Source organism: Tinamus guttatus, unplaced genomic scaffold (genome assembly GCF_059628265.1).
Source record: "Tinamus guttatus ecotype Peru unplaced genomic scaffold, ASM5962826v1 Tinamus_guttatus_pri_ptg001266l, whole genome shotgun sequence".
Lineage (NCBI taxonomy): Eukaryota > Metazoa > Chordata > Aves > Tinamiformes > Tinamidae > Tinamus > Tinamus guttatus.
The window spans coordinates 56,736-83,179 of record NW_028289800.1 but is presented as its reverse complement, the minus strand read 5'-3'; the positions used below and the strand labels follow the sequence as shown (position 1 = coordinate 83,179).

Genomic DNA, 26,444 nt, shown 5'->3' with positions numbered 1-26,444 from the left:
GACAAACACAGGCGTGTTCCACGGGCTGGTGGATGGCCGAAGGTGCCCTTGACGTAGTTGGTCTGCGACAAGTTCGCGAAGGTGGTGCAGCTTCTCCGCAGGGAGGGGCCACTGATCCACCCACACTGGCTTGTCCGTGAGCCACGTGAGGGCGGGAGTCAGCTGCGCGTCAGTGGCCGCTAGGTAAAATGCAGTGTCCTCACGCGAGCACCCCCCCCCCCCCCCCGCGCTGCGCTTCCCGTTTCCCCCCTTAGGCAAAATTCGCCCATCTCGATGAGTTAAAGAGCGGCATTGATGTGCGTAATGCCTTCCCTTTTCACAGCGGGGGCAGGGTCCCGATGCCGCAGGCGGTTCACGGCCCCGCGGACAGTCTCGCTTAAAGCGACCCATCTGCCCGCACGCATAGCAAGCCCCGGAACCCGCCGACCGAGTCGAGGCAAGAGACGCATAAGCACCGGCAAGCATCTGCAACGGATCGCCCGAGTTATCTTCCATTTCCTGCCCTGCTGCCTCTCCTATATCGAAATCACCGTCCTGCAACGCCTCACGCCTAACCGTTGCCCACGGATTCTCGATTCTTTCCCTTTTACGATCCCCACTCGTCTCCACGGGTGGTGGCACCACAACCTCCTGCAATCCCCCGTCTGGGGGGAGGGGAGGCTGTGTGTGAAGACCCGAGGCTGGGGCGGATAAGTATACATTGGTGGATAGCAGTCCTCCGCAAAGGTGGCAAAGACAGCAAAGATAGCAGAGATGACAAAAGTGGAGGTCTTGAATTGCTTGGAGGGGGTGGGGGAGGTGGGGGCCGTGCTCGCTTCTATCCCTGTTTCTGATGTAATTGCATATTCTCGCAATGCCTCACATACAATACGCCACGAGCGCAACAGTGATGATGCTGTGAAATCCCCTCGGGTAGCCCAGTCCCACAAAACTGCACCAAACTCGTCCCAAGCCCCGGGATCACATATTGTTGTCTCACTTAAAGCGTTACAATTGTCTAATCCCCATTTTGAAAGACATATCAAATCCCCGGTTTGGATATCCTGACCTCTCCCAGACCTATCTAAAACATGCTGCATAGTCTGCAGCAACTTTTCCTGCTCCTTTGTCATGGATCCCCGCATTGTCCTCGACAGCTAGGCTCCCACGTCCCAGTGCCAGAGCTTGCGAGGCTCGCACTCTCACCAGAGCTTCCAAGGCCCGCAATTCCCAGTGCTGGAGCTTCCAAGGCTTGCACTCCCCCGTGGTTCAGAGCTTCATTACCGTTTATCAGTTGCATCCGCGTAGATGTTGTCCTTCGGCCGTCCTGTGGAGTTTTCTCCACGTCATGATCTTCCCCGTTCGCCTATCTCGGTCCCTGTTCGGGCGCCATTTGTGGGAGTCATCGAAAGGAGCAGGGGCTTAAGGTTTTGGACCAGAAGCCCTTTAACTGAGCATCAGACCAAACATATATTCTCCGAGTATGTGAGCATACACTGTCCACGCGCTGTCCATGCGCTCCCCCCCCCTGCCTCCAGCCAATTCCTTGACTCTATTGCTATCTGGGTCCAATCCTGCTAACGGACAACAGGTAACCAACCAGAGACCGGTGCGTCCAGTGTGTGTTTTAGGTTTCTCTATCTGCTAATCTGTTATTCCTACCTTTCACAGTTTCTCACTCCTAACTTTCACCGTTCCCACAGCTTCCCACAGTTTCTCACGGTTTCTCAGTTTCCCACAGGAGAACTGAATCTTTTAAATTCCAAATGAAATGATGATGTTCCTTGACTGCTACTATTTCTATTTTTAAATGTTCACAAGGTACTTTCTATCTCTTGAGTAGTTTAACATCCAGTATATTCTCATCATTGTAGTCTGTGAAACCAAATTTATTTCAAAGAGATTCAGAATTTACAAGGCGGAAAATTGCTATCTAATTTCAGGGACAAAGTTGCAATTATTAGCCACTAAAAAAAGCCAAAGAAACTCAGACTCCATCTAGTTGTGTGCGGAAAATCTCGCTGTCAAGAACTGAATGTCCAAAAAGGAGACAGAGGAGTCCTAAAACTCTATTCGAATAAAGGGAGAGTCCACCGGGCATATCCCTGTGGGGTCTCTCCAATTGCTGGGGGACGCAGCCCCCCTTTTATCCTAATTTCCCGACCGAGGGACGCCCTCTCCTTTTCCCCATTGGCCAAGGTACTCAGAAGTTACAGCCTTCCCGGCCCGCCTACACCGAATTCCAGCCTTCCGCCATCTGTTCTCACCTGAGCTCAGCAACTCCTTTGTCCCCCTTGCTGAAGAATGTGGGGGAATTGCCCTATTTCCCTCCTTTGTAAAGGCCCCATCTCCTTGCAGATGGCTCTTTTTGTCCCACTCGCTCATGGCTCCACTCAGTCTCCCCTCCCTTTGTCCTGCTCTTCAGCCAAACTGTGGAGAAACCCCCTTATTGATGAATACAGAAACTTGAGCATTCCGCTCAATCCCTCCTCTTTTTCTTTTTTTTTTTTTTTTTTTTTTTTTCCCAAACTAGGTTATTAACTAACAACCTGCAACCTGCATTCAGTATGTCTAGTACCCATGAGTAGTCTTCATATTCTCCTGGACTCCCACAGACCCAGCAACCCAGAGTTTATTTTCCAGACCCACTCCCAGCCAGCGGTACAGATCTACGGAGAGTTAGCCGGGGCTTTCCATCCTCTTCCTTCAACTGAGAAAGTCCAGACTTCTGGAGTCTTGGAAATCTTAACTCTGGTATGATGAGTCCATCCATGCTCAGCTGTCTTGATTGATGTTTCTGTGGTTAGTAATACCTGATAAGGTCCTCGCCACTTTGCTAGCAGTGGTGCTTCTTTCCATTCTTTGACCAAGACCCAATCCCCTGGTTGGATATCATGGACTGCAAAATCCAAGGGGAGGGTCTGTGCGAGCTGGCCTTCCTGTCGGAGAGACTTCACAAGAGAAAGTATTCTGGCCACATATTGCTTTAAATATATATCACTTATCTCCACCTCCTTGCCAGGTTGGGTGTTAGCAGGATAGGGAATCCCAAACATTATTTCAAAGGGGGACAGCTGAATGTCTCCCCTTGGTTTTGCTCTTATTCTTGCTAAAGCTAATGGGAGAAGTCGTGTCCATGGCATCTTAGTTTCTAACACCAATTTTAAAAGATGCTTTTTAATGTTCCCATTCATCCTTTCCACTCTACCAGAACTCTGAGGATGCCAAGGGGTATGCAAGTCCCATTGAATCCCTAGGGCAGTCATGACACCTTGAATGACCTTTCCTGTAAAATGAGTGCCTCTGTCTGAATCTATTGCCTCTCTCTTTTGTTACATAGATTCCTCTAGATGTTGCCCTTAACCGTATTGACACACATTCTTTCTCAATGAGACCCTTCTCAGTATCACTGAGATACTGGCACAAAACCTGACAAAGACTAGGATCTTCGTCCGACCCTACAGGGGGCCACCTAAATCCCCCTGGTAACTTATATTCTGGCCAAACAAAACAACAGTATTTTATCATTAGTTCCTTGGTTATTTCTGGGGGAATGCACACGTTATCCCAAACCCCCAAAAGTCTCCCCAAGGGACTGTATGGGGATAAGTTAAGGTCATCATTCCTTTTCCCAGCACCCTCTTTTGCCTTCCCTTCGCTGCTCTCCCTGGATGTCCATGTCGGGGTCGCCACCCCTTTTGTTCCCCACTGTCCCATAGTACTCACCAGTGAGATTTCAATGGTCCTTTCCGTCAAACCTGGTCCTTTCCGTCGGACTTTAGCGTCACCCGGAGGTCCTTTCCGTCAGACCTAGTCCTTTCCGTCAGACTATAGCGCTACCCGGAGGTCCTTTCCTTCAGACCTAGCCCTTTCCGTCGGGCTTAGCGCTACCCGGAGGTCCTTTCCGTCAGACCTAGCCCTTTCCGTCGGGCTTAGCGCTACCCGGAGGTCCTTTCCCTCAGACCTAGTCCTTTCCGTCAGACTATAGCGCTACCCGGAGGTCCTTTCCTTCAGACCTAGCCCTTTCCGTCGGGCTTAGCGCTACCCGGAGGTCCTTTCCATCAGACCTAGTCCTGTCCCTTCCGTCAGACCTAGTCCCTTCCATCAGAACTAGTCCTTTCCGTCACACCCCTTGAGGACCCCCTCCCGGTCCTACCTGCAGATCCCCCTGATCCGCTTCTAGTCTGTCTCCGGACAGTCTTGGGAACCCAATCAGTCGTCCGGTGCAGGCTGCCGTCGAAGGGAGTCGATCACCAAAAGCTATGGTGAGGCGCGCCGTCGACTCCAATCGCCGTCTGCCGTTCCCGGAAGGTGGAAGGATCCCGGACGAGCCCCCAATTGTGCGGAAAATCTCGCTGTCAAGAACTGAATGTCCAAAAAGGAGACAGAGGAGTCCTAAAACTTTATTCGAATAAAGGGAGAGTCCACCGGGCATATCCCTGTGGGGTCTCTCCAATTGCTGGGGGACGCAGCCCCCCTTTTATCCTAATTTCCCGACCGAGGGACGCCCTCTCCTTTTCCCCATTGGCCAAGGTACTCAGAAGTTACAGCCTTCCCGGCCCGCCTACACCGAATTCCAGCCTTCCGCCATCTGTTCTCACCTGAGCTCAGCAACTCCTTTGTCCCCCTTGCTGAAGAATGTGGGGGAATTGCCCTATTTCCCTCCTTTGTAAAGGCCCCATCTCCTTGCAGATGGCTCTTTTTGTCCCACTCGGCTCATGGCTCCACTCAGTCTCCCCTCCCTTTGTCCTGCTCTTCAGCCAAACTGTGGAGAAACCCCCTTATTGATGAATACAGAAACTTGAGCATTCCGCTCAGTTGTAAAACAACACCTTTCTGGAGATTCTTTGAAAAGACAAGCATCATCTGTATGTCTTTGGTTTTCTCAAAGGTAATAAAATGCCTTATATACTTGATATACCAATAGCAATGTATATGTACCTGTCTGATGAAAGATGTAAAATTGCATAGCCTGTGAAAATTGCATCTCGTGTGAAATTCTTCATGTCATTATTTATATATTGCATTTCCCTGTATTGTATGGATCAATTTTTGAATGTGTTTTATTTACTGACAGCCTCAAGATGAGCCTCACTTCCTCTCTTTGCAAAAAGCCTCAGATTTTACCTTTATATATTTCCAAAATAATTTTCTTTGTTTAAGTGGTACAACAACATACACTTTCCTATTTCCTTAGTCAGCTTGGCACTTGTCTCAACCGCTGATTAACCAAATTGTCCCAAAATGCTGAAACTTAGGCTACTGAATCAGCTGAGCAAGAGTGAAAATGAGTGTTATTTCCCCACAGTTTCCTGGCTCACCAAATGCCTGAGGTGACACCAGGGAGAGGGAAAGCACCGTGTAGCAGAGACCTGGCAACTGAGGAGGAGCAACAGGAGAGCTGCTTTTGACAGCAGTAAACTACCAGATTGGGTCAGCTGCCATACGCAACATCCCTGCTGCTGAAAGCATGAGCGTTACTGAAGAGCTGGCAACCAGGTACTCTGTGTCATACAACGCTTTCTCACTGTACAAATATTCTGAGCCTCCTAACTGCTTGGGACAGTATAGTACAAAATGGTTCGGCAATCAGGTGATGTGATCATAGCATGTGATGCAATTTTATATCATGGCTGTGCACAATTTATGACACAGATACAGCTCCTATATCTATTTCACATATCTAAATATCACAAATGACACTGCATTTTTGTTGATGTTATCCTCACTGAGACATAAAGGCAAAATAAAACCTTCCTCACAGATCCCTCTCCCTTACATTCTTCAACAGGAAAGAAAAATCAATAGTATTTCACTGAAGTCCTTACTTAGGCAAATTATTTGGATTCCAATAATCTTATTTAAACTGTTGTAATCACATAATAGAGAAGAGACTCGTTTTTGCAAGTAGCCTGAAATTCTATTTCTTCAGTAATAATGATGTGAGATCCATTGATTGTTGTTCAAGTATGAGACAGACTCTTGAAAAGCAACATGTAGCCACCTTTCTGTTATGCCTACCATCATGTAGGAAAAAAAAAAAGTCACAGAAACTGTCTGTTCTTGTCTACAAATCCTGAAAGTTTTTGCATTAATGAGACATTGGTTATTATTTCTTTTCCCTCATGCTTCTGAGTTTATTGTACACAAGTCAAAAAATCTTTAGCAATACTGTCAAATGACTGCCTTCACATTACTGAACCTGAAATGTTTTGAACTTTCTGGCTATAATAAAGATATTTAGGAAATTTTAATATTCAGACAATGAGGACAGAGTATATATAAATAAAAAATCAATTACTGGAATAACAAATCCATCCAGTATTTATCATAGCAAGAAATGTTCTGTGAGAACAGTAAGCCCAAATATATTTCAGAAAAGATAAATTTCAAGGAATGGAGATACTATAGTACAAAGTTATGGCCAAAAATACTGTATTTTTAACCAGCAAGATTTTTGAAGGGCAATATTTATGCATTTTTTTTTCAAAAAACTATTTTGTCCTCAAAACAATAGACAATGCATGACTTTAAATGTCACTTTAAGAACAGCAAATATTATCCTTGTTTTTTAAATACTGAAACTTTAAAAATGTATCTGACATCCCTCCCTAAATATATTGGTCAAGTAAGGATTTCCTGCAGTGTGGTAAATGACGAATCCAGCAACAGACTTCAGCTTAGAATATATTTTGAGAGAAATAAAAACAGCTTTACAGAAAATTTGATCTGGCTGACTATATCTTGTATTTTTAACACTATCTTCAGTATCAACTGTATCAACTTTGCCTGAATGACTCCTCTTTTTCTCTCTTCTCTGCAGCATGGCTACTATGAAAAAGTATGAGTGAAAGTTGTCATAAAATCCCTTTAGCTAGCTAAATAATGAACCTCAATGGGTGATTGATTACAGGAAAATTTCTTTTTTGACTGATACAACTCAAAATAATATATGTAAATAAAAGCCAAAAAGGAGATTCAATGGCTCTTCTTGCCAAACATATGGTTTGGCAAAATCTCTACTATAACAAATTGGACAGGGACAGATGACCTTAGTCGCTTAATGCATACTAAATTTTAGAATTTATGGTCTATGTCAAAAAAGGGATTGTATTTACAAAAGCATTAATGTCTAAAATACAGTAGTTAATCACCTACAACAGGCCATTTTATTTGTCTAACTTCATGATGGTACCTCTAAAACATATTTATTTTATTGATTTCTTAACTAGAGGTAGGTCATTTGTAGGCCTTGTTAATATACTGTAGACACTTTGTTAGTTTACTAAATGTAATCGTATGAAGGATAACCATGCACAGAGCTCCAAGAATATCAGCACATATAATATATATATATATATATATATATATATATATATATATATTTTCATGTGGGTCACCACGCCTTTGTTTTCTCCTATTATTTCATTCTTTTGTGAAAAATGCATCACAAGGGAAGGGTCATTAGGTTGAGTAATCTGAAAGTCTTTTGCACTAAGGTGCGAAAGGGTGGGAGTCTAGCAATGTCTCTCTACGCAGCCCTTTTGCCCCCATTTAAAGTTTTTGCAAATCATGCAGTCAATTCTGACTGATACTCAGCATAAAATGTCTCTTCTCCACTTTCAAACTTAAAAAAGTGATTCACAATCATGTGACAGTATGATTAAAAATTACAGTTCATACACCTTGACAACCAAAATTGTCTCAATTATAAAAAGTAAACTGCTGCATTATTCTATATATGTCAGGACAGTGCCAATTAATTTGTGAAAAAGGCAAGTTTAAGGTTTCAGTAAAACACACATTACAGTTTTCTTGTGCTGGTGAACACCTAGAATACACAGGTTCCCAAGACGTTTTCTCCTTCCCTCCTCCCCCATTTATGACATTCAATGAAATCACATAATTTTGGCAAAATTAAAAGAGCTTCTGTCTTGTTTTTATCTTAAGCTTCATGTTTGAGGCACACATTTCTGGACTCAAGTATTATAAGGCATAGTAGAAACCTCCAATTTAAACAACAACAAAGGCATATATTGCAAGTGGGAAAAGCTGTGTCATTTAAAAAGGAAATGTTTTTGTAAACTGTCACACTACAATGCTGTGTTAGGTGATTCATGTAAAGCTTCCCTTGGCATGTTGGATATTTTTTTTCAGAACATGCTCAAATGATCTAAACATTGCTACAGGTTCAACTTGCCTAAAATATACCAGAAGTAGCCCAGTGGCACACACTCTTGAAAACTTTTGCAACCACAATATAACTTTAAAGCATGAGTAAACCTCTGTTTTGGTTTTATGCATAACTTAAACCCACATTCCCTCCCCCTACCCCCAATATCCCATAACAAAACAAAAAGGAAAAAAAATCAAAACCTTTGTTAGATACCACTGACATCTGGTTTTTTTTTTTTGCTACAGTTCTACTAATAGCACTAAATCCAAGGTGGCCAATCTATTCCTGAATTAAAAGAAGGGATATTATCACACGTCCCAGAGTCAACAGTTGATACAGAAGCTCTGTTGTGTTTATAGCAAGATCGGGACCAATTTTATAATGCCATATATAACAAGACTAACTGCTCTGATCATGTACTTAGAATATCAGCGTTGGTTCTTATAACCTACATCTATCTGCTTTATCTTTATTGGATAAAATGCTCTGACTCCTTCAAACTGAGTCATGCTAGTGACTGTTGTTGTTAGATCTATGGTTTTGAAATACTGTTTAATTCATCTGATGTTCTGTATTTCTTCATGGTATTTTTAGGGAAACATACTCATTAGTACTTATGCACAATGGCTTGAAATGTCTCTAAATTCTCTTTTCTAATGAAAGCTATTAGAAAAGTTGAAATTAACCTAATGTGAATCTGCCAAATACAAATTAATTTTATATATAAGATCTTATGTTCCTATCCTAAATATCATGTCACAAATTCTAACAAAACTGGTTTCTACATCTCTATAAAGCCCTGACAAGATTTAAGCATTGTTTTGAATGGTGGAGGTCCTCTGGGTGTCACAAATTTACTTCTACTCAAGACTATGCAAATGATTTTATACAGCGCAGTGCTAGTACCATTCTGTACTACAGTATTTTTTTTTGTTTTGTAAATAAAAAAACAACAGCAAAACCCTAGTCAGAAAAACTGACAAAATTTACATTCTTCTCTCTTAAAAAAAGTAAATAAAATAACATTATTTAAAATGTAAATTAGCTATAAGACATACAATACAATTATAGATACATATCAATACAGCACATTCATTTTGCCAAAAAATAATGATTACAAAGCCAATATAGATGCTGCCATATATATATATATATAGAGAGAGAGAGAGAGATGTATGTACAATGATTATAGCATTCATAATTGCACTATACCTACAACCAGTTTTAAATTACATGTTATTTTATAAGGGAGGAAAAAACAGCAACTGTTCTTGTTCTTGTTGTTTTGGAGTTGGGTGGGTACTCTATTAATAAGCTATTCTTTTTTCCACCTCCCCTCTGCTGCTATGAGGCAGCAATTTCTGTGTTAAGTGCACTCTAGTGCTACTTGGCATTGCAGATAATCAATCCAATTACATGTTCGACCTTTAAGTTCTCTGTACCTTGCTAGCAATCACGTATCTGGTCAAAATATAACTTCTTTCAATCTAAGCTGCAGAATAAAGGCTCATCAATGTGTCCTGTATTTTTGTTGTTAAAAAAATGCACATTTAAATTTCAGGAGTAATTTTTTTCCCTCACCATTTCATTTACATTAATGAATCTTTCTAAAGAACATCAAGAGAGGCTATTTTGTGCAAAGCAAGAATCTGTTAACAAAGGTTCCTGAATGTGATCACTCATCAATAATTTCATGTTGTACAACTAAAGGTGCCTTGATATTATTACAGAAAACATTCTATGTAAACTCATGCCATCTCTGACATAAGGCGAGAGTTAAATTACCTTTAAATTAGTATACCATATGTATGTGCATGGTCCACCTAGTAGCATATTCATTCACATTGTTCTTTTGGGCATTAGAAAATGGAATACTTTCTAAAAAAAGAGAACATATGATCTGAAACTATTTTTGTTTATCATTTGACAATTAATCAGGTCAGTTCCCAATCTATCAATTTGGTATTTTAATCATTATCTTTTGTTTCAAGAGTATCAGTTTTATAAAAAGGCAGATTTGGCAACATTAGTTTTATACAATAAAAATATTTTTTCTACCATGGAAAGAAAAACACTTTTAAAAAGCCTTAATTTAAGAAAAAAAAGCCCACAACTGAAAAAGACACTGTTTCAGGCTGTAGCCACTGGGGAAGATGTAGTCTAGGACATTTTTGTTTGGCATTAATGAGTAAAAGCAAAGAGAAAAAAATGGCACGTGGCAATTAAAGACTATCATGTTCTATCATGTTCCATGTAAATCCCAGTTTTGTGTCTTAATATTTCATTACTGTCTTCTGCGCATCCTTCTGAGCTGCAAGAGTATGTTTAAACATAAAATCCATACACAATCGTAATTCTATTTTGTGATCAAATTATTCTAGTCCCCAATATGAAGACAGAATGAAAACACTCATGTCAAGAATTTAAAAATCACAGTATCAATACTCTTGATCCTTTAGAGAAAGTACATACTGTAAAATTAGAATGTCTGATGTCTTCAATTCTGATGATAGTATTTTCCTGACCAAATCACTCAAAAGAAAATATTTTACCCAGGAATGCAATTGGGAAAAAAAAGGCCATTGTACCTTTAAAATGATAAGAGGGGAGGGAAAGGAGGGAGAGAGAGAGAGTCAGGGAAAGAGGAAATCATCTTGATTTTGTTGCAATAGCAAAAAACTGCTATCCTTTGATCCTTCGTGGGTGTACAACTGAGAATTTAAAACATTGAGTCAGAAGGTTTTGCCTAAAACATGAGAAAATGTGCTGTGAATGTACTTCAACATCTTTTGGTTTTCCTCCATATAGTTTAAATAAAATCATAATATTAACTACAAACTCTGTGGACATTCACAGAGTCCAGGCCAACAATAAATTAGTATTATGCACATTGTTTTCACAGATAATACAGTCCCTCTTGTATATCTTCAATCACGCAAAGGTGGTCTTGGAGAGCTTCCTATGCACAGTTAGACCAGGTTGTACTCCTTCAGGTTTAACTGTAGGATCGTGTCCTTGACAGCAGCAAAGACGAAACGGATATTCTCTGTGTCTGTAGCACATGTGAAGTGGGAGTAGATAATTTTGTCACTGTCTGGATTCAGGTCTACGAACATCTTCAAGATGAACTCTCGTGCTGCTTGTGCATCCCGTTGTGGTCCTGATAATGAAGGAGAGTCAGTTTTTTTTAAGTCAATTCAATATTTGAGCTTCTTCAACAGGAAATTTAGGAGTAGAAAACAAAAGAAAGACTTAATCTATGATCCTCATATAAGAGAAGGAAGAACTTTTTAATAGTATATACTACCATTCACTGGCTATTTTCTTCCCAGTAGTAACTATTAAAAATAAAAATGGAAGGAAATTCCAGAACTTGACCATGTCAGAGGTATTCAACTCCTGCTGATTATCCCTTATAATGTTTAAAATGGAGAGATGAAATGGATGATCTATAACCACACAAAATGAGTAACAGTTAGTTACTTTATACCAATAAATATTTTAAATTGTGAGGACTGGCCATTTTTCAGTCTACATCACCTGAAGAAAATTATTTTAGCACTACAACATTTACTAATTTTATGAGTTTAATAGGTAGCATAATAAAGTACAACCTAAACTGGTCTGACACTGTCATCAATAGAACTTCATTTACTTTAGTGATAATAAAATACACATACTCTAGTTAAAGCTATTCAATTGCAAAAAGTTAATGTTCTAACAAACAAATCCATTATTATCTAAATTACATATGATAATGATTCTATTAGATCTAAATTAAGGCTGCAATTCTCAGAAGGACGCAGTCTATGTTACCAGACCACATGTTCAGCTTTACACAAGACAGCAGACAAAATAATGACTTCTGATCTAGAGGAGGAAGGATTCATTCATGTTCACAGCCAAAAGCGCAGCACAGAAGCAGGAACATTAGCCACAAGCTGTCATTTTCTTATGCTGCAATTCTATTCAACTAATTCAGTGTAATTTTCATAGGTCATTATCCCCTTGGCTCTCCCTGTTCTGGAACATAAATTTCTACACAACATGCATACGTCACTTTTTGCTGTGCTTCCTCTTGCTCTGTCTTCTCATTAATCCTGATCTTGTTACATAGCGATATAAAAAACACTGGTCAGCTGTTACATAGTTCTATCTTTTAGTAGTTATGAAATTTACTTTGGAGGTCAGCATGTGCTCACCTATCTTTCAATAATTGCATAATAAAACTTATGTTTTAATGCTTAAAACATACAATTGCTAACATTCCTATTTTGGATAAGGCTGCAAAAATTAAGTAGCATGGGAGGCACAAAAGGGAAATCACATGCTTTCTGGCATCCATCAGTTGCAAATCCTTGTGGAGGGGATAGATGATTCTGCAATATAGTGGTATATATACACAGACACACAGACATACTTATACATATGCACATACAAATGCATATATATGAAGACTACACATTTGCTGAGATGTAGAGAAAGGCATGTAAACAGATCATAATTTCTCTGACTAACTATTGCCTAACTATTGTTCACAATTTTTACAGCTCCTAAACACAAGTCTTTGGCCTGGCCATACAAATTCTGTAGAAACAGAAGAAACATTAAATTTCACTACTATTTTTTCTACTCTTAATAAATTTGCAATAGTTCTAAAGGAGACTGTCAAGATTTTCAAAGACTGTTAATGATTTTTTCAAAATAAGTCATTTACTGTTTTAATCAACTTCCTAGAATTTTGTTAAACAATTTTACAACCTACACTTAGGTAGTGCTTTCTCTTTCAGAATGTACCGCAACACTGCTTGTATCCAAATTTTCTTACCTAATAACAACCCTGCTGATTATCAGGTAAGTTAAATTTTTGTTTGACTGGATTTGAAGCATGTAAAATCGAGGTTAAAGGAAAATTTGCCATCTCGGGCATTAAAAAGAAAAAAAAATTAAAAAAAAGAGTCAATGTTAGATTTATAATGCAAAGTGATTACCATCTAATATGGAGACTTAGAAAAGAACTGCCATCAAGCCAGTAGCTTTGATGTCCATTGATCCCTATTTAGCAGTTTTCAAAGGGTCTGTCTACATGATGCTGTCAAGTTCAATGCAAAAAGTACTACAATTTGGCTTGGATAAACTAGTTTGGTGAGTGCATTCATTTTCTTTGGAGATTCAGGAGGGGAGTCTGCTCCCGTGCACTGGTACTTTTCTTGTCCTCCCAAGTGTGTCCCACTCTGTCTTTGCCCCTCTCCCTCTCCCAGTTCTTCATTCCAGTTCCAGGTTTTATGACATGCTTTTTATGACAAGCTTTTATGACATGCTGTGCAGCAGAGCCACTTTGTTTAATCTGTCCAATTTGCCATCCATGGCTAGTGATTCTCATCCCTATGCCACTCTCTCCATTGTGCTACCACACAGGAAATGGAAAGAGAGAAGCAATACAGCTGAAAAATGCCCAATTCTGATCAGTTCCCCAAATCTGCCCAACTCTCAGGCTCCCAAACAGGGCACTGGAACAGGGGACTGCATGGTAACAAAGGTGAGCTATGAGCTGTGTAAGCCCACCTTGCTATCTGAAGAAAGCCAACCAAACTGTAGCCTCATCTCTTGCATTCAGTCCAGCAAGATTGGCAGAATTGAAGTCAAAGACTCTTGAAGACTTTCAGGTCTTGACTCCAACTGCTCTACTGGTCCAAACACTTTTTTCCCCCAACCAGTGGCAAAGGACAGGAGGAAGAGGGTTTCTCTGAGCTCACTGGTTGAATTCTGTTTTATTTTATTTTATTTTATTTTATTTCATTTTATTTGTGGACCAGCAATTCCCACAGGTGTATCTCCACTTGATTGATGATAACAGAGAGGGGCTTGTAAAATCCTGTTTTCTGTATAGCACTGTCAAACTAACCTCACACTGATGGATAAATAAGCATGGTCTGATCCTGCGGGCTGTTCACTGTGAACAGATAACTTCCTCTTGAATGGGAAAAAAAAGCTGTAACTTTTTCTATCATTACTCTCCATTTTTGATAAGAGATTTGATCTTTTCTGCAGCTTTCCAATCTCCTGCTCACCCCCTGGTGGGACAAACAAGATTCAAAAAAATAAACAACAACAGACATATTTAGAGGTATTTCGTCCTTCATTCTTCTTATTATTTGAATTTAAGATTTTTCTTTCTCTGTTACCAAAGCCTTCACTCAGTTACCTTAAAATACTTAACATTTCACCTCAGGAGAACTTTCTAAAAGTATAGATTCCTTAGAAAGAGCTATGTGATCCCCATAACGTTTTCTGAGACAAGCACATTAAACTTCACATAAGTGACAAAATTAAAGGAAATATAAAATAAAAATGGTACAATGAAAGCATGGGAGGAGTGATACTGGCTTCTCTGAGTGTCACAGAGAACTTATAACACTTCTCTTCAGCTTTCCAGCCACAAAACAAAACTTCACAAAAAAAAAAGAGTATGTAAGACAATGTGTAAAAATGAGAAATGCATTTTATTTATTTTTAGCTTTTATACTTCAGTTCAAAATCTCACCCCTGGTTTTAATCACTTTTATCAAGTCCAACTTATGAACAAGGATAAAATGTGGCCCATTGCTAGTATGATAATATTTATCTAGGTTCAACAGCTTTACATGTGAGGTATTGCCATCCCACTCATAATTAATAAAAGTCTAAATTAAATCCTAGCAATCTAAAAGAGCCCCCAAGATTTCAGTCACATTTTGAAAATTTGGATTATTAGAAATTTATACTTTTGATTATTTTTCCTTTCATATATTTTATTTAAAAAAAGATGGCAAGCCACTCAACTACAAACTAACCATTTGATGTATTAAGCACATATTTGCAATGAATATTCAAAAAATGGGTGATAATCTTTGCCCTAAGAATCTCTAAGTGAAACTTTGTTGTTATTTTAAGCAAAATATACTGAAGGATCTGTCTGTCTATCATTTGGACAAGGCTATTACATTTTGATATTAAAGCAGTGTAAATGGAGCATGAGCTCTGGTGGCAATATACTTACCATCATACTCTGGGAAATAATCAACTAGATGGGAGTACATAATTTTCTCCTCTAAGAGATCTTTTTTATTTAAGAACAGAATGACTGAAGAATTCTGGAACCATGGATATGTGATAATTGTCCTAAAGAGAGCTTTGCTTTCTTCCATTCGATTCTGGAATTATAAAAAATGAGAGAAATTTATGTGGTAAAATTTAGAAAAAATATATGAAAATACTTTTTAAATACATTTTTAAATCAATGCATACAATTCCAATTTATTTGATAAACATAACCATTTCATCTTTTGAACCTTCTTACTGAAAGCATAAGGTTTAACTGACTCAATTACAATTCATAAGCAGGCAATTAATTAAATATGTAGGCAGTTTTCCTTTTGCAAGCTCAACCACTCAAGTATTCTTTAAAACACAGGTCATGAATATGAGAGCTATAACAAGTACTGTTGTAAAATCCAACAATTATGACCACCCAACAAATCTGTGGGTATTGAAATGCATGCAGTTCAAGGCAGGGGAACCTTGTTTGTTTTATGTGCCTTTCCCAAACTTTACCAGAAAAGAGATCAGCTTTAAAATAGTTACAGATGTTTTGGCATTTACCCATTGATAATCTGAGACTATTTCCTCAACATGAAAGGCTGATGACAAAAAAAAAAAAAAAAAAAAAGTACAAATGGTAAATTTGTTTCTAATACTGTTGCACTAGTCTTTACTTCAATTGAATAATTGCTCCTGAAAAGTACTTTGCGTTAAAGCTGAAATAGATATGAATGTTTGTAAGGGCTTTCTGACACTGCAAACTTACATTGTGCTTTGATGCAGTTCTGAAGAACTGTTAGGTTGACATGATGCAATTAGTACATAGTCAGAACATATTGAGTTCAGCACCAGTCTACTTATTTCGTTATTAGGAAAACTCTAAGACAGGCCTGATAACTACTTATAAATTTTTTTACAAACTGCCCTCTGAAAACAGCAGTTTGATTATCCAACAGGGCTCCGGAGAACAACAGTAAGGAGGAGAATCCCACAGATTCTAATGTTGCTAAGCCATGCAACAGTATGTCAGAAAACTCAGTTAATTTTGCAGTAAATGCTATCTTGACTTGCATTAATTTGCATTTTAAAGTGACCTGCATAAGCATGGAGATTAGGAACTCTAAAAGAAACCTAAAAATTCAATTTTGTAGAAGTTGATAGTTTAACCATCTTGTATCATCACACTATCTTAAGCAGTTTATCAAACTTTATAGCCTGCTGGAGTGATGGTTGAGAATAATTAGCCAAATTTCTGGATGGAGAAACTAAGGCAAAGGAATAAAATCCTTGCTTTATTGCAATCAGTTGTTATGATTTACTTTGATTTCAATGGTGCAAAGATTTCATCCAGAAAATAGAAAAATCAAAATATCAGCAGAGCTGAGCATAAAACCTAAGTCCTTTGATTAACTGTTAAAGAATAATCAGATCATGTTTCCTCTCAACATTCTATATAGACATCTTGTCTATATAATACCCTATACAAAAGCTATATAGCCAAGGTGATAGAAACTACATAGTGATAATTCTCACTTTGATAGCTTGATAAATAAAGACAGGGAAGACAATGTAAACTTACAAGCCACTGTTCCAATTCTAAATCTCTACCTGAACTCACTAACAATCAGTACCTTCTATTCTTGACATTCATAGAAAGTGAAAGAGCATCACCAGTGGATTAGCAGTATGCTCTTCTTTCATAGCAAATTTATGAGCTATTGAAAACTTCTCAATAAAAGTGCACAGAAAACAAAACCAGAAATTACTTCTTTCTGCAAAATCTCTTCGAGAGCTGCAACATTTTCATCTATAATGCTGATACTTCTTTCATATTCATAGCACAGAATTGCATGAATAAAATAAATATACAATTTTAGATAAATTTATGACCCTTATGTGAGAAAAGCTCCAGAAATTTGGTTTTGCATAGACAGTTATTAGACATGGAATGTATTTTCATTTTCTGTCTGGAATGAAAAGGCATGCAAACTAAATCCATGTTGATATTGTGCTTAAAACAATTTCTAGCATCTTATCAACTTCAATCAATCTTATCAACCTTTGTAATTGCTGCAAATCATAAAAATCCCAGGAGACATATACAATAAAGAACAAAATACTATGCATCTTCAATGTAAAAAGAATGTCTTGCATTATACATCAATTATGAATTCCATATAGTATGAATTCCATTCTATACCACATAATTACTTTTTTTCCTATTACATATTTATAAATGTTTCTAGAGGCCTTTCAGACTTGACTTCAGGCATCTGCTCTAAACCTCTCCTGGATAGGATATCTACCAAAGAGACCACTCAACAGATAGAGATGAAGCAGGTTTCCATGATTTCAAAGAGAGTTCAGTTAAGTCAAGACCAGTCTGAGATCCCAAGAAAGAAGACTTGCTCATAAGAAGGTGATATAGAAGATGTTCTTCTAAAAAATAATGTTATATTATAGGAAATAATTATTGCCTTGGGAAATCATTTAAATATATTTTTAGCCTCATGGAGCTGAAAGAAAGGCCGGTTGCTTTAGAAAAATACATAGTTCAGGATGTCAGTAATTGAGGTCAATAAAATTCTACCAGATTATCACAACTTCCTTCTCTTCATTGTGTTCTCTAGTTTAGTCATAAGCTTCATTTCATACTGAAGTCACTTGCCTTCACAAGTCACCCAGTCAATTATATTTCCAGAAAGCGTCAGGCTAAGTCTGAATCCATCCCCTGATTCTGGGAGAATAAGTTTTAAAGAGGCAGTAGGCAATAGTCCTAGCTAACTTTGTGTTCAGTTATCCAGTCCTAAACAAAATTACCAGGAACTCAGGGGGCTGTAAGAAATGGTAAAAAAGCATAGTACATTGCCAGAGTCCTCTGAAAGAGAATTATTTCCTAAGGTACAGAGGATCTCTATACAGTGATACCAGCAGAGGCTATTGGAAAGTGAGACAGTAAAGTCTTGCATATTAACTGGATAGCTCTCAGGAAATGTATCTATCTCAGTATAGGGATTATCTCAGGGAGCACATTACTATAGGACAGCCTACAGCATCTTAGGCTGCAAAATAAAGGAAACAGTACTGATTAAAACATAAGGAAGGCTGGAGAAACATTTTTGAAGGAGTCTGGCGAAGGGTGATAAGCTGTCTAAACCAGCTGAGAAAAAGGTCACTTTCCTTAAGATCCATAACTGAGAGGCCAATGCATTTCCTTAATGCTTCTAAAGGAAAAGGTCACACAATTCTGCTGTCTGTCCTTACAACAGAGGGAAGACTTCATATATCACCAGTTATCCTCTCTGAATACTGGACCTATTGCAATCATCTGCAGACAACTCTGCCTTCTCGAGGGATGTATGCAATAAGATGATAGTGCAGGAATGTCAAAAGGACAGCTCAATCACTTCCAAGGATTCAATGCAGATTTTGTATTATTTGTATATTTAAGAAGAGTGTCTTCCAAAGCCTTGTAAAGATATTAATTTTAAAAAGTACACTGCATGTTTTCTTGTATCAGCTGGTCTAATAAAAGATATTGCCTCCTCCTATAGACCTTGCTTGTTTTTGTGTTTGCATATTGTACACAGGAATTCTCTGAAAGAAAAGTGCTAGGTATATATGACAGTATCATAAATTACTGGGCTGTTATTGCAGTGATATGTCACAGTAGAACCATATTTTTCATTCTTTAAAGAGAAGACAAATGCTCTCTGTATATTGACCATACTTTTATCTTATCTTGGCGTGTAGTTTTAACAATAATAAACCCTATAGGACCTAAATCTTCTATTCCTTTTTTGAAATCCTCACCTTTAGGTGGGTGGGTCTTTCCAAAACTGGCCCCTCAGGAAGTGAACAAAATGTTTATCAGTTGCCTGAATTAAAGGAGATCTCACTGTCTTTTTCTCTTTTCTTGTCCTTATGAAGAAGGTAGACAGGAGCTTGTTAAATACATATTAAATTCCCAGCAATTTTTAAAAACTGTCCCAAAAGTCACCACTGAAAACCTGAAATTAAAATGTATCATTATGAAAGACTATTAGCCTCTGGCTTCTATGCAAAGGCCCATATACTGAAATAAAACTGGTTTTTGTAGTTTGTATTTGACAGAGGAGAGACAGAAAGCTTAACAGAAATAAAGGCACAACAAAAGAAGCATGGAGATGAAATGTTATAGCTTAAATACTAATATAAAGTGATGGATTGTCTAAGAAAATATTGCCATTTTATTTTTTTAGTTTAAGTACTCTTTTTGTTAAACTTTTCACTAAACCATTAAGCATATTTATAATGAAGAGCAAGTGCAGTAAATTTATTTGGGGTAGCTGATAAATATACAACTTAAGCTCCAAAGATAAATATTAGGAGATGCAGGCTTCTTCCATCCTGCTCTGTGCAACCTGATGCAGCCACTACTCCAATTCATATGCCCCATCATGTAACATGGACAAAACAAAATACAGCGGGCAGACTCCATGCATGAACTGAGAGTCGTTAGCTATAAGCAGATTGTATAATCTTGGACAATCTTATTCAGTGTCTTACCAAACATTAAGAAAAAAGGTTCTACTTAATCACAAATGATGACTGTCCAGTTTTACGACTAGAAACATGTTTTTATGAAACATATCAGCACAAATAAAGTAAAATTTCATTCTGCCATGTATCTCTTATTTAATAAAATATTTCATGCTGATATGTTTGTATATGACTGTTAAACATTAACACAAATATAATTAGTCAAACAAACCGTTTTCTCACATCTTTAGCCAAATCCAAACTCTTACTCTGCCTCATTTTTTAAAAGACAAGAAAAAAGTTTACTTGCTTCCACGTATTTTTTTTAATCCTGTATTTTCAGTCTCATGTTAAGATGACTGATTTCTATTTTGGATGCATATGTTAAAATTCTCTCTGCTATTTCTTGCTCTTCTTGCATTCTTCTTGTATTACTTCTGCAATTACAGAAATAACAGAATTGGTGTAATTTATTGTCATTTGCCTCTAATAAGTCAAATCCTGAGAAATACCTGAAAATGACTAAAAGAAGTATTTCAAAATTTTATCTACTGCTATCCACTGAAGGGACAAAGGAGGATTCCCAGTGCTTCAAGAGAAAAGACTGAGTACAATATTAATCTGAAAGAGCACAGAATCAGTAGGGGAACATTTCATGAAACTAGATGTCTTTTATGATTGTCTAGGTCAGCATCAAGTGGGCATACTGTAAGTAACATATAAAACCCAAAAATGCAGTTGTCATTTTTTATCATAAATTATTAGCAATCTAAATAGTTTCTGGTAACAAAACTATAACTTCAAGCATTTTGAGGGACAGAATTTCATTGAAAAGCCGAGAAATAACTCAATGAGATAAACAGAGATATATATTTTTAGTAACAAACTGGCACTATGTATATATCTATGTGCTGATAACAGATGAGTGCATCTGAGTGGCATTCAGAGATAATTGCAGATGAGGAAGAACTGACAAAACAGAGCTTCAGAGAAAAGCCCTCAAAGATCACAGGGTAGAGGCTAATATTTCAGAAGTTTAGCATCACAGGGATTCCCAGCATTATTTTAACCTGACAAAAGTTTGTGCATTTGAAACTTTGTGTGTGTGTATGTGTGTGTGTGTGTGTGTTGGGAAGTCTACATTCATTAGGAATGTCTCCATTCTCTAAATAAGGCTTCAAGTAATTACTTAAGTAGCAGCACTGTCTAGCAGCACAAAGATCCTACAGTCTGGCTAGAAATATAATAGGGCTGCTGGATGTAAAGCTAAATTGTGAAATAAAAGACAAAACCAGGAAAGTGATAGGTAAATGCAGAGATCTACACTATGTATAAATAAATAAATAAATAAATAAAAATCCAGTATCACGTGAGAGAGAACTGAAATGGTTGTATAAATATTGTAATGAATAACTCAGTTATGTACAGATCTCAGGAATGATTCCCTTATTCTCTTCACTTATCTTGAATCTTTCTGCAGACCAGCCTGATTAAAAGAACCACTGGTAGAAAACTCTAAAGATATCTCTGCAGCCAAGAACTGTATTTTGTACCTTGCAGAAGAACTCTAATCTATTCAACAATTAAAAGTTACAATATTTAACTTGAAAATTTATTGCAATTTTATGTACCCATCAGAGACAAAGACAGATCAAATGGCAGCTAAATTCCATTGAAATCAATATTTTTCAACAACCATCAAATCACAAAAATACTGCCCAAAAATATGGTGCAAACATTGCTGTCAAAGTATTTTTAAAATAAAAAAAAATGTTAAATTGATTTTTGATGAAATATCATGCATGCTGGAATAATGACTTTTTCATAAATGTCTACATATTACTGAGGAAAAAAAAAACAGGTTAAAAACTTTTAAAATAAAATTATCTTTGAATAGGGCCATTTTTGGTCAGTTTTGACACTGGTTACTGGGAAAAAAAAAGGCAGTCTTCCTCCCCAGCAGTCACTGCCAACAGTAACCTTTACCAAGAACACTTCTAGAAGCCTCTGCAAATGGTCCACACTCATTCAACCTCCCACTTCTATTGTGAACCGCCCATTTTAACATAGAGGACAGGCTCTGGCTCTTTTTTATGCAAATGCTTCTCAAAACCAATACTTTACATTCAAAAGCATCCCTCCTTTTATTCGTATTTATGAAGAGAAAGGCATTTCAAATCTCTACTTGAAAGATATTTTAATATATTATTCTTAGCAATTTTTCTCATATTTATGCACCAAATCACATGTTTAGCTATGTACAAACTAGACACATAGTTGAGAGAGAGAATGTCCTTTCTGATTAGTTTGTTAGAGGAGTTATAGTAAAAGTTTGACAGCCATGCATTTCTTCAGGTTCGAAATCTCCAATTCTTTAAATTGCAGATTTTTGTCACTGGGGCGCAGTTTGATGAATGTATCATTTAAGCGTCATTCTACACTGGGTTCTGAAAGACAGGCAGTCTGAACACTCACCTCATTCTCTATGCATAACATCCCTTTACAGAATAGTTATAATATATTCTCCCAAACTTTAAAAACTTTTAACTTCTCCAAGTGTATGAGGTCAGAAACAGTGCCCAACTCAAACTCACACATACTCAGTTAGTAAATGTCCTCGAGAGCCTAGTGAAATTCCTCAACTCACTGTATCCCCATCTGATTTATAATCCAAATGTATATCTCTTGAATAAGCAAAACAAGGATAGAAACAGATTTACAGCAGAAAGTCAACAATGCACTACACTTTGCACTACACAAACCAGAGTCTTAAGAGCTCTGAAACATTTTCACATGATACAGAGTCATGCATATAACAATGGATGCACTGAATGGCAAATAATAATTCTTACAAATATATGTTCATACATGAAATGAGATTAATGAAACAATGCCTTAACTAAAAGGAATCAGACAGATCATTAACAAAATGCAGCTTTCTTTGTAAAATCATACTACAAGGTAAAAGACTTCAGGCAATATCATGCAGTGGACTAGTAAGAAAAAGAAAGTAGGCAAGCTTACAAAAATCATACTGCTTAATCAGAGTATGAAAGCAATGCAAAGTGAGCAGCAGAACACTAAGTTGTTGAGTCAGATCTCTTAATGTGAGTGAGAAGCAAACAGATCAGATGATTAGATTCTATCATAGTATCATAATGATGTTATCCATAAGAAAGTAGGACATTTACACACTATCAGTTTGGCACTGGAATTTTAATACAATTTAAAGGTGATTTGAATTTTTGAGTATGTGAAAAAATCCCCCATGACTGAGGTGAGAAAGAAAAAATCCTATTTTTTCAAATTTCTAAATTTAAGGTGAGAACTAACATATTTAAAAGCTTCCCATACTTCCTCCACACCACCATTAAGATAAAATTGCTTTATGTGGAATATAAAAATCTATTATTCTCTTGTGCTTTTTGGGACTGGAATGCTTAGTGATACAAGGATGGGAATCACACAGTGGTTGAGGTTGGAAGGGACCTTTGGAGATCATCTAGTCCAAATCCCCTGCACAAGCAGGATCACCTACAGCATGATCACGTCCAGGCGGGTTTGGAAGATCTCCGGAGAAGGAGACTCCACAACCTCTATGGGCAACCTATGCCAGTGCTCTGTCAGAGTCAGGAAGCTTTTCCTCAAATTCAGGCACTGCCTTTGCTTCAGTTTGTTGATGTTGCCTCTTGACCTATTGCTGGCTACTACTGAAAAGTCTGACCCCATCCTCTTAGAATCATAGAATAAAAGAATCATTATGGTTGGAAAAGACCTTCAAGATCATCGAGTCCAATGGTAAGCTGGTAAGAGAGCCTACCAGGGGAGGAGCCCAGCTGGACCTGCTCTTTGCCAACAGAGAGGACTGGTGGGAGATGTGGTCATTGGAGGCTATCTTGGGCATAGTGACCATGAAATGACAGAGTTTTCAATTCTCAGTAAAGTCAGGAGGGGTAACAGCAAAACCGCTATGTAATTTCTACATGGAAAGAATAGTCAAGCATTGGAACAGGCTGCCCAAGGAAATGGTGGAGTCGCCGTCCCTGTCAGTGTTCCAGGCACTAAGGGACAGGGTTTAGCAGGCATGGTGTTGAAGGGTTGGACTTACAGTTGGACTCGGTGATCTTGAAGGTCTTTTCCAACCATAATGATTCTATGATTCTTGACACTCTCCCTTCAGATAAGTATACACACTGATAAGATGCCCCTCAGCCTTCTCTTCTTCAGGCTGAATAGGTCCAGCTCTCAGTCTCTCCTCATATGAGAGATGCTCCAGTCCCCCGATCATCTTTGTAGCTCTATGCTAGACTCTCTACAGTAGTTCCATCTCCTTCTTGTACTGGGGAGCCCAGCACTGGACACAGTACTTCAGATGTGGCCTCACCAGGCCTGAGTAGAGGGGGAGGATCCCCTCCCTTGACCTGCTGGCAACACTCTTCCTAATGCACTCCAAGATACCATTGGCCTTCTTGTCCAGAAGGGCACATCTCTGGCTCATGCTTTAACACCAGCACACCCAGGTCTTTCTCTGCAGAGCTGCTCTCCAGAAGGTCAGCCCTCAGTCTATACTGGTGCCTAGGGTTATTCCTCCCCAGGTGCAGGACCGTGCACTCACCTTTGTTGAACTCCATGAGATTCATCTCTGCCCAACTCTCCAGCCTTTCCAGGTCCCTCTGGATGGCAGCACAGCCCTCTGGGGCATCAGCTACTCCTCCCACTTTTGTATCATCAGCAAACTAAGTTGAACAAGACTGCATCCAGCCCTGACCCCTGGAGGACACTGCTAGGTACAGGCCTCAAAAGGAGAGGCCTTAACTCAGTGTTTTGGTAACAAACAAAATCTAGACACACAGGACACAGCTTACTGAAAGCCAGAATTAACCTGCCCAGATTCGTGCTTAGCTCCATGACGGGCTGGATCCATTTCAGAGCTAGCGGAACTTTGACTTTTGCTGTTTAGCATAGAGCATTCATTCTATCGATATGCTTTACTGGACCAACAAGTTGAATCCCCAAATATTTATATGAAAAAACACAAACTTCTACTGAAGTTCTCTAAAAATTCACATTTTAATCAATTCTTTGCAACATTTTAAATTTAAAATGAATTTTAGTGAAGTTATTTTTTTCTTTAAAATGGCTATTTTAGTCTGATATTTGCTTACCTCATTGTCTGACTCCACGAGCACTTGATCATATTCACTAAGGGCTACTAGGAACATGATAGATGTGACATTTTCAAAGCAATGTATCCATTTTCTTCTTTCTGATCGTTGGCCTCCTACATCCACCATTCTGGAATATTAACATCTATATTAACTCCATGAATAGCTTAACAGATAAACAGACATCCACATATGGATCACCAAATTCAAGAATTTAGTGTTTTTAAAAAAAATAGGTCTGTTTTTTCAGTATTATATGCTTTGTGAATTTAAATTATTATGCATCTCAAAGCCCTCAACATTTCTCTGAAAAACTCTCATGATTCTTAACCATGATTTTGGAATGTTGCAAAGTTCTGCCCTGTATATTCAGCAGAAAAAAACATGTGCACAGAATCAAGTTGGAGGTATTTGCTGGTAGGATGTACTCCCAATTCATCACGCATCTCAGTTTAACTAGACACTCGGGTGTCTAACTTGCAGTTGTAATTGCACAGTTATTTTTAAAGCAATGATATTCGCACTCAAAATGAGCTGTGGGGAAAAGTATTTGTTGGAATGATGTGAAACTTTTAAAATATCATTTCTATCTAAAGATCAAGTGCAATAGTTGTACCTTCGTATTTCATATTTTACATGAATTAGGAGGACACATGACTATCATCAGGTTATTATTCATAATGCAAATTTCATAAAAACATTTTATGGAAAAATGAATTCCAGTTTTCCCATCAGTAATATACCTTTAGAAAAAGACAAGTTTATTTGTCTCTTATCCTCTTGACATCTTTAAAATCAGTTGCTAATCATACATGGACAATACCACAATAATAAAATGACTAACTCTAAGTTTAAAAACATGGAATAATTTGTATTTATGTACTTTTAACCAATACCCTATACATGGTATTACTAATGTAAAAAGAAACAAAAGAAACAAAGCAAATGAGTTTCATAAATATTTTTCTACCTGAAAATGACGCTTTGTAAGTCGAATGGATATTCAATGATTCCTGTTGTTGGGACTCGAACTCTAAGCACATCTTGCTGAGTTGGCAGGTAGGCCAGGTCTGCGATGCGGTCCAAGTCATTAAGATAGCTGTAGACAGGGAGAAACAACAGGAATACGAGACAGTGACAACATAATCCCACTGAGGAAAAGAGCAGGGAGTTTCTGGGAAAGGAAATGGGGTGTGATAGGAAGGGCAGCAGAACAAAGAGCACTACCAGGCATAAAAGAGGGGAGGAATTATAAAGGTGTGCTCCTTCCTTCCTTCCTGTATTTTTTTCATAGCTTCAAATAAATTCTACAAAGGGGTAGCATGATTATTCCATTTCTCATATAAATTAGCTTGGCTTTCACATGTGGAATCACCAAAGATTCAGGTTTTTCAGCAATTTAAAGACAAATAATATGATAAAATGTGTGTAACATGCATTTCTTTATATTAACTCTGCAATATCTGTACAGATACATGACTAGATAAACAAATATCTCTCACATAATACTGAGAGATTTAGCA

The 26,444-nt window shown here is 38.0% G+C and overlaps 1 protein-coding gene across 1 annotated transcript in view; it reads right to left on the bottom strand.

Annotated features, from left to right (window-relative positions):
• Nucleotides 1-9,680: 9,680 nt before the first annotated feature.
• Nucleotides 9,681-26,444, bottom strand: part of LOC104577811 (guanine nucleotide-binding protein G(q) subunit alpha) — a 34,128-nt gene continuing 17,364 nt past the window's right edge. The window contains exons 2-5 of the mRNA XM_010225312.2: nt 25,892-26,020; nt 24,922-25,051; nt 15,195-15,348; nt 9,681-11,315 (exon numbers count right to left, since the gene is read on the bottom strand). Coding sequence (XP_010223614.2) covers nt 11,125-11,315; nt 15,195-15,348; nt 24,922-25,051; nt 25,892-26,020 — 604 coding nt within the window. The 3' untranslated portion in view covers nt 9,681-11,124. The remainder of the gene's footprint in view (nt 11,316-15,194; nt 15,349-24,921; nt 25,052-25,891; nt 26,021-26,444) is intronic.